The sequence below is a fragment of the Octodon degus genome, unplaced genomic scaffold (genome assembly GCF_000260255.1).
Source record: "Octodon degus isolate 3935 unplaced genomic scaffold, OctDeg1.0 scaffold00059, whole genome shotgun sequence".
Lineage (NCBI taxonomy): Eukaryota > Metazoa > Chordata > Mammalia > Rodentia > Octodontidae > Octodon > Octodon degus.
Window position 1 is genome coordinate 3,873,467 of NW_004524635.1, and position 9,137 is coordinate 3,882,603.

At 38.9% G+C, this 9,137-nt stretch overlaps 1 protein-coding gene and 1 pseudogene across 1 annotated transcript in view; one reads left to right on the forward strand and one right to left on the reverse strand.

Annotated features, from left to right (window-relative positions):
- The window catches only part of Nr1d2 (nuclear receptor subfamily 1 group D member 2), a 45,139-nt gene that overhangs the window by 10,631 nt on the left and 25,371 nt on the right, over positions 1–9,137 (forward strand). Inside the window, exons 5-7 of the mRNA XM_004649064.3 lie at positions 2,032–2,663; positions 4,630–4,815; positions 8,623–8,833. Of these exons, the coding sequence (XP_004649121.3) occupies positions 2,032–2,663; positions 4,630–4,815; positions 8,623–8,833 (1,029 nt within the window). The remainder of the gene's footprint in view (positions 1–2,031; positions 2,664–4,629; positions 4,816–8,622; positions 8,834–9,137) is intronic.
- On the reverse strand, positions 7,925–8,344 carry LOC105742554 (annotated as a pseudogene).

A 9,137-nucleotide genomic window follows, 5' to 3' on the forward strand; every position in this document is an offset into this window, starting at 1 on the left:
GGCATGTGGTGCTGGAGGATTGAACCGCGGTCCCTGTGCTTTGCCAAGCTTGTTCCAAGTAGGTGCTTTAGACCACTGAGCCATCTCTCCAGCCCCTATAATCTGTTCTTATGAAAAACAAAAGTTGCAAATTTGTGGAGAAACACAAAATTTGTGGAGGTATGAGTATTATTTTTGGAAGGCCTCCTTGGAAGATTGGGCTCTTGTGTTTAGGAAAGTAATGTATGGGTAGGCTCTGTAAGGTGACACGGACAGGAGGTTTTCAGAAGTATTAGTCTGGTAGAATTTTTAAGAATTGCTAAGTGTTAACTTCCTGTTTATCTTGGGAAGTGTCCTTTAGGCATTTGGTTTGATTCCTCTAATGTTTTATTGATGTAGAAGTAGAATATTAAAGAGCTTTTAGGATAAGAGATTTCAACAATTAATGTTTTTAATTAATTACCTGAAATTTGTTATTTTGTACATTAGGGCTTTAATAATAGTGATTGGTTATTGGGATTGTTCTCCCCAAAATAAAAGTTGACAGTCACCCATAAAAGAAGGAACTGAAGTATGAAACATAGTAATATTGTCTTTGACAGTGATACATTTTTTTTTTTTTTTTTGAGTTTTGGAAGTATAAAATTTATCATGACATCTGAATATAATCTTTCCATTGTCTGTTTAATATACAGATGTATATTATCAAGTAAAAATTTCTTTAACAAATTTGAATAAATAAGACAATACATATAATACCCAGATTATTTTTTAACTAAACTGTAAACTCAAGGACAACAGGCATGAAATGTTGCATTCTTGAATGCAGAAAGATAAATCATGTCAAACTGAACTTAAAGAGCATCTCTTAATATACAATAGCCGACACTAATTAAACACATGAAATCTGAACAGTGTATTTAATATCTTGTCACAAAGTGTTAAAGAGAAACAACTCATCACTGCAAGTAAACCTTAGATAATTTATAATCTGATGTCTATTTGCTCATGATTAGCAAAACAATCTTTTTTTAATATTTTCAAACAAAATTGCACTTATAAGTATTATGGCATAAAGCAGAGCTATATGCATTTGTTTCTTCATGATTCCTGTGACAGATAAAAATGTGAGAAAACTAAAGAAGTAGAGCAAAATTTATTATTTTAATCTTGGGTGCCTCTGTTTGAAGATGAAGCTTGACAGTGATATTGTTACAGGCTATAATTTGTAAGGCTTTCTGGCTGGGTAGTTACATTACATTTTTATTATCTTGTGTAAATATACTAGAAAATAGCATTTCTTTTCCTCAGAGCTGGAATTACTGGAGACAGCATACCTTCTGAGCCTAGCTTCTAAAAAAATGGAGAAAGGCTGATCAAATTTTTATTTTATTGATTTTAATTAAAATCCAGCAAATTTACTTTCCAGTAGCTGCAATTCTATTGATTGTGCATATGTGTGTATTTAAAGAGATTTCTTTTTTCCTTTTGAGAAACCAGAAGAGAGCAGCTAATTTGTTAGGATTCTTTGAGAGTAAGGTTAGAAAAATGAATTAACCTTACTGATTTTTTTCAGACAATCTGCCTATATAGCTCAGCTGGCCTTCACCTCACTCTGCAGCCCATACTGGCGTTGACGTCACGGCAGTCCTCCTGTCTCAGCCTTCCAAGTGCTGGCATTACAGGTGTGTGCCATCCTCTGGCACTCAGCCCTGTTAATAAGGGACTGTGTAGTAATGCTGGACTGCTTCAAACTGGTTTTCATTCATTATATTCATATATATATATATATATATATTAGATTTTGCATGTAAAGTGACCAGGAAATAAATCTCCTTGCTTTTTTTTTGGTGAGAAAAATGGAAAAAATTTCTCTCCATTTCCCATTTTCTTTGGTATATCAAGACCAGCAAATTTGGAAGAATTTGGACTAGAGACATGTAGGCACTCTTCACTTGGGTGACTAGAGGCCATAGCTGCTAGAGATACTTCTGTCATTCTTTGTAGAGATAGGTCTTACTTAGAATGTTAAATGACTTTTTTCCTTAATAGCTGTTCGATTTGGTCGCATTCCGAAACGTGAGAAACAGAGGATGCTGATCGAGATGCAGAGTGCGATGAAGACCATGATGAGCAGCCAGTTCAGCAGTCACTTGCAGAGTGACACCTTGAGAGAACACCGTGAGCAGACAGCCCTGCCTGCCCAGGAACAGCTGCGACCCAAACCCCAGCTGGAGCAAGAAAATGTCAAATGCTCACCTCCTTCCTCTTCTGATTTTGCAAAGGAAGAAGTGATTGGCATGGTGACCAGAGCACACAAGGATACCTTCATGTATAATCAAGAGCAGCACGAAAACCCAGCCGAGGGCATGCAGCCCCACAGGGGAGAACGGATTCCCAAGAGCATGGAGCCATATAATTTAAATCATGACCGTTGTGCTAATGGCCTCAATGGCCATTTTCCCTGTGAGAGCCAACAGCAGCTCAGTGTCAGTGGACAATATAAAGGGAGGAACATGGTGCATTACCCCAGTGGGCATGCCATTTGTGTTGCAAATGGACACTGCGTGAACTTCTCCAGTGCTTATACTCAAAGAGTATGTGATAGAGGTCCAATAGATGGATTTTCTCAGAATGAGAGCAAGAATAGTTACGTGTGCAACACTGGAGGGAGGATGCATCTGGTACAGTGAAATCAGTTTTTTTCTCATCTTGTATCAAGGAAAGCCTTTGTGGGTTTTCTTTTTTGGGGGGACATACCACCTTGGGAGGTGGATCAGAAAGCCTAAGGAGAAATAAATGTCAGTTTTGTACAGCATTTTAGTTCAAATAATTTTAATAAATAATACTTGTTAAAATACCTGCTTTTATACAAAACTAGGTACAAGCATGTGATTTAATTGATGCTGTGATTGGGATTAAGATTTTATGTAAAATACGATCTGTACAGAATTGGACCTTTAATTCTTAGAGAAATCCCTTTGGAAATGGAGTATGATTACTGAGCACTGTATTAGCTTTGGTGTTTGCTCAGAAGGGCTAATCTTTTAGTTTACCACAGTCAGAAAGTCTTTGCTCTCTATGGAGAGAGGCATTTTTCTTTTCCCTTTCTATTTTGTTTTGAGGTGGGGTCTTACTTTGTTGCCCAAGCTGGCCTCGAGCTGCTGGGCTCAAGTACCTTTCCTACTGAATATCCCGGACTGCAGGCACAGACAGTGGCCTGGCAGAGAGAGTATTTAAAAAAAATATTGCAGAAAGATCTGTGGATTATAGACCCTAGATATTTTATTGTTTAAGAATTTAGGAACATTGACAGGCTAATTTGGAAGGATTTTTCTCATACTTCATCCTGCGAGATATGTTAATGTTATTCATATTATTGAAGTTTTTTTTTCATCAAACACAACATTCTGCATGAATATTCAGTGTTCATATTCAGCCAGAATTTCATCAAAAACAACAGTTCTGAATGATTTCTCTTGTACTCCATGAGGTCCTTTGGTAGTGTTTGATATTTTCTTCTGGCAGGTAATTAGTCTTTTTTTCATTTTCAAAATAGTTGACTCTACCTCAGTCTTCAGGTTTAATTTTTTTGTCCCTTGCAAGTGTTTGATTCCATGGTTCTAACGACCCTGTTTTGTTGGGCTTAGTGTAAGTATCTAGGTTCTGATTTCATGATAGTCTCAATAGTTTTAGAGTCACCCCATCCTTGGATCTTGTATGGATTTAATGAAAATTTAGAAGTTGGTTTTACTGGTAAGCGTAGATAGCACGTTTCATCATCTTTTTAGTGTTTGGCTTCCTGTGTTTCCCTCCCTTAGTCAGTCACATGTAGAAGATGCACCTTGTATCTGCAGTCATTCTTCCCTAATTGAACAAGTGGAGGTCAGAGGCACACACCATTGGTACTCTTAACATTGAAAGCCAGGATATGTAAGCTTCTTTTTTTTTTTGGTGGAACTGGGGATTGAACTCAGACCCTCGCACTTGACAGGGAAGTGCTTATTCTACTGAGCCATCTCCCCAACCCCTGTAAGCTTCTTAAAAGGCAAAGTACCTTACTACCTTCTTGGAAACTGCAGTGTTGTAATTTTGCCTATTTAGAAATAAGGTGGTTTTAGTGTGGTTTTCCACCACAGCAAAAAGAGACAAACAAACAAAAAAAGTAATTATCAGTCATTACTAAGTTGAGAATCAGACCAATTTGAGTTTATTTCAAAAATTATGAAGCACTATGTCAACATAAGATTGTGGCAGTGTTAAAAAATCCTTAAACCTCTGCATAACTAAAACAAAACAAAACCCTGCGCAGTAGGTTTTTGAAATAGCTCATTATAGATAGGATTTTGCTTTGGCTACCTTTTATATTACTTAATTATGTAAATTAGGTTTCCTTTTTTTATGTACAGGGTATGTACTTCATTGTACCTCTTTTATTTAAATGCTTAGTCATCTTTCATTGACTAGAAATTGTTTATTTTTAAATTGTACATTGAAAGTTAGTATTTACATATTTATTGCCAAGGTGAGGAGCCAGTGGAGAAAGGATAAATAGCACATTTTTGCTCTGTCTCATGACTGAGATATGCTTTTGGAATTTCTTTTGCCATGTCTCACAGTTTTAAGAGTGTTTTTGTTTGTGTGTACAAGGTCTGTCCAATGAGTAAGTCTCCATATGTGGATCCACATAAATCGGGACATGAAATCTGGGAAGAATTTTCGATGAGTTTCACACCAGCAGTGAAAGAAGTGGTGGAATTTGCAAAGCGTATTCCTGGCTTCAGGGATCTCTCTCAGCATGACCAAGTCAACCTTTTAAAGGCTGGGACTTTTGAGGTAGGTTTTATTTATCTTGTATATTGCTGCAGGACGTGTACAGTTTTTATTCTTTTCTGAGCATTTATAGTTCAGAGTCTGATACTGTCAACCAAAGAATAAATGTCCACTTTAGGATTTCAAAAGATAGTAGGTAAATACAGAGTTACTTCTTTGTTTTTAGGTATGGACATTTAAAAAAATTTTTTTTTTAATGTATTTTGTCAGGGTCTCACTGTGCAGCTCAGATTCGTAGTGATCTGTCTGTTTTCAGCCTCCCCAGCACTGGAATTACAGGTGTGCGCCACCACACTGGTCTCCGTGGCTGGTTCAATGCGCCCAGGGTTGGGGCTGGCATGGCCTGTGGTGCCAGGGATTCAACCACGGTCTCTGTGCTTGCCTAAGCAGGCAGTTAGTCTGCTGAGCTGTCTCACCAGCCCGACTTGTTGGGTTTTGCAGAGTGTTAAGAGATATAGCTCAGTAGCACAGTACCTGCCTGGCAAGCACGAGATCCTGAGTTTGATTCCTAGTACCAAAAAAAGACACCTGCAGAGGCATAGCCATCGCCTGATCAGTAGACAATAACAAGGGATAATAGCATTTTTTTTTTTTTTTTTTTTTTTTGGTCTTTTAGGAGATGATAGAATACTGGGATTTATCTCTTGTGCTGCCTCAGGTCCTCTCAGCATCACTGGTCTTCAGGATCTTTGCCTACCTATTTTCTGTTAGCTTCTTTGCAGGAGTGTGTTCTGCCTGGGCTTTGGGTAGGCATCCACTGCTGCCACCTTGGGTAGGACCTATCAGCCAGTGTCTCTTACTTCTGTCTGGCCCAGGGCTTCCCTGTTGCTGCTGAGGCAGGAGAAGCTTTAGGTACTGCTGGGAGCGCAAGCATAAGTGAAATCTGGGGAGGTGTGAGAACTTGATTTCTTGTGGGCCAGAGTTTTGAACCCAGGCCAGGGCTGTATTTTCGTTTTCCAAGGATGCTCTTCATATTAAGTGGTCAGTAATACACCCTGGTACAGTGACGGCAGACCTTCAGTGCTTTCAGTGATAACAGCCGGCTGTAGCAGTGTGCCATGGGTGCGCACCACTGCCCTAGTGTTCGTCTGCAGCAGTGTACCATGGGTGCGCACCACTGCCCTAGTGTTCATCTGCTCTCCTTTTTTGTCTCATTTCCTTTTCTGTACTCCTGTTTTCACGTGTGCCAGTGCACAGCCCATAGAAGCTTTTGTCTCAGGTTCTGTTTTCTGGGCACTTGGAGAGAGAACAAACCACACTCATACATAAAACTGCTATGGAGTAATTATAAAGCAAAACCTACTTTAGACTTTTCAGTTTGAAGAGAAACAGTACATTTTAAGATTTAAGGCCAGAAGGGAAATCCAGTTTATTCATTTTGTAACTATGACTTACTGAGGGGAAGACACCTTTCTTGTTGTACCAGTGAATTCGTAACACATACTGCAGAATTGTATTCTTTCTACGTGTGATTTGTCTGGGTATTGTGGTGTCTAAGGCTAGCTCCATTGCATTTTCATAGCAGGCTCACTCCCGTTTTTTGTTTTTTTTTTTTGAACAATGTGTTTGCTTGGGTGCATTCAAAAGGAAAGTGTTCCTTTGATTACAGAAATGTAGGCTATTGACGTTACCAGTTAAGTGTAATGCAGGGAGGGATATAGGTAAGTACTGTAAATTTTAACTGATTGAATTAATTAATTAATTAATTTATTTGCGAAACCAGGGATTGAATTCAGGCCCTTGCGCTTGCCAAGCAAGTGCTTATTCTACTGAGCAACTGATTGAATTTTAATAGCAGTTATAACTTGGCATTTAGAGAACTTTTATTGTGATAGTGGACTTTCTGTGTAGTCTCTTTGGGTCGTGGTTTCTTGAAGTAACCTAATTAGAGTTCATTTGTATTTTCCTTGACTACTTTTGGTGTTCTGATGTTTCCAGGTGTTGCTGCATTGGAATATTGTTTTTTTACTTGGGCACAGAGACCATGTTTATGGCAACCTGAAGAGTTTAATGCCTTTGCCTAGGGCCTGTTTTAAAATTTCTTGGCATTATTGTTTGCTTTAATTTTAGATTTGCATTTCAGACTCTTTGTTAGTAGAGTTTAGAGTATTGCAGAACTCAAAAGTATTTTGCTTTTGGTGGCTGGAGTCTTTTTTTTTTTTTCTCTAATGTTCTTGGAGTGTTTATTGTTTTGGTAGAGAAAATGGTTCCAGGTAAAAATAAACTTAGTATCTTTTACAGTTTTCTCTTCTATTTAGGGTTTTTTTTTTTTGGGGGGGGGATTATGTAACTTTATTGAAGAAAAATCAGTTACTAGCAGAGCTATTAGTTGATCACTCATCCATTGACAACTTGCATCATTTGCTCAGTGCTATATTAAACAGTGTATTGGAAGACAAATTAACTAATAGCTCCAAGCCTCCTAACAATTTAAATGAAAATTACAAAACGTTTTGAGACCCTACTTTGGAATACAAAGGGTGTTTGAGTTCCAATTTCCATTCTCTGTAGAACAAGAACAGGTCATTCCTTTATTGACATGCATAAAATACATCACATTTTCTGTTCTGCTGATGCTATAAATTCAATACCAGTTCTCCAGCCACATCAGTTCTGAGCATAAAGTATATCAAGTAACCTCAAATCTCTAACCGTGGAAGGCTTAACAAGCATGGATGCTGCTAGAGTAATGCTGCTTCCCTGCTGAGATCACCAAGCATCCATTCCCCCCTCAGATGGCTTCTTCAGCAGTTAGAGCTGTGAGGAATGCTTTAGTCTCATAACCAAGGTAGAGTGAAGACATTGGCCACATAATACACATGCTCCATTTTTTAAAAAAAATTCTGAATCTTGGGCAACTGTTCTCTTGTAACTACTTTACAGTTTCTAAAAGCAGTTATTGTCCAAAGCTGGAAGAACTTAAGTCTTCTCAGATGAGCATATGAATGAATGGAGGGAGGTAAACAAAAAAATAAAATTAAAAAAAGATGAGGTCTGATAGGGGAGCAGCCGGATAAGAAAATCAAAAAAGGAACAGTAATATAAAGTTTATTCCAGCTCTAATGCAGGTTGTTCTGATTTTAAGGTAGCATCGCATGGTGTACTTCCGAGTTCATTCTCGAGATACTCTGTTGTACTTGTCTCTGTCTGTTTTGTAGATTCGTGCAATCTCTGGCACTAGGGGGTCATCTGGGTTTGGATCACATAGCAGTGAACAAATGGATAAAAGAACTTTAGAAATAGTTAAAGCAGGAGAGCACTGTGATCTTAGAATATCAAGACAAATGCTGCCATTACTGTTAATATTTGGATGATAAATTCTTATTGTAAATGTACCCTCAGATGGTTTGAAGGGGTAGTCTGTAGGAAAACGAATTTTCAAAAAGAATACACTGCCTTGATACGGGCTTTCATTAGGTCCCATAATTGTGGCATGCCAATGGAACATATCCTCAACTGGGCCTGCAGAACATTGTGCTGGAGGGTCCCGGGCCAAATCACTAAGCTCCTTATTAATCCCCTTCAACGCCATGGACCGTGCTGTCCCGGCCCTCGGAGTCCGTGTGTGCTCAGCCCTGCTGTGTCTGGCTGGTCCTCAGCTCTTAGCGGCTCAAACACGGCTCTTAGACTAAGCCGAATGGAGGTCACGCCGGCTAGGGGCTGGGGGTGGGTCATAGGCTGAGGGAGGGCAGGCGGCGGTGGAAGCCTGGACCTGTTTAGGGTATTTCTTAACTGACTTGAATACTGAGTGATTTTCTACCATGGCTATTGAACTTCACCAAATACATTTAAATGTTTTTCTTTTTCCAGGTTTTGATGGTACGGTTTGCATCATTATTTGATGCAAAGGAGCGTACTGTCACCTTTTTAAGTGGAAAGAAGTATAGTGTGGATGACTTACACTCCATGGGAGCAGGGGACCTGCTGAACTCCATGTTTGAATTTAGTGAGAAGCTAAATGCCCTGCAGCTCAGTGATGAAGAGATGAGTCTGTTTACAGCAGTTGTCCTGGTGTCTGCAGGTAAGCGGGGCGCTTTGTACTTTTGCCACATCTAGAATACAGTCAGTTAACTAGGTTCTAGCCAGCTATATGGAGGTAGTAAGGTATAACAAAATGCAAAATTATGTGAACCTATTATTTTTGTTTTTTCCTCCTTTTTTGGTACTGGGGATTAAACCTAGGGCTTTTACACTGAGCTATAGCTCCTGCTTTTTAAAATTTTGAGGGCCGGGGAGATGGCTCAGTGGAATAAGTGCTTCCCTGGCAAGTGTAAAGGCCTGAGTTCAATCCCTGGTTCTGCAAAAAAAAAAAAAAAATTTTTTTT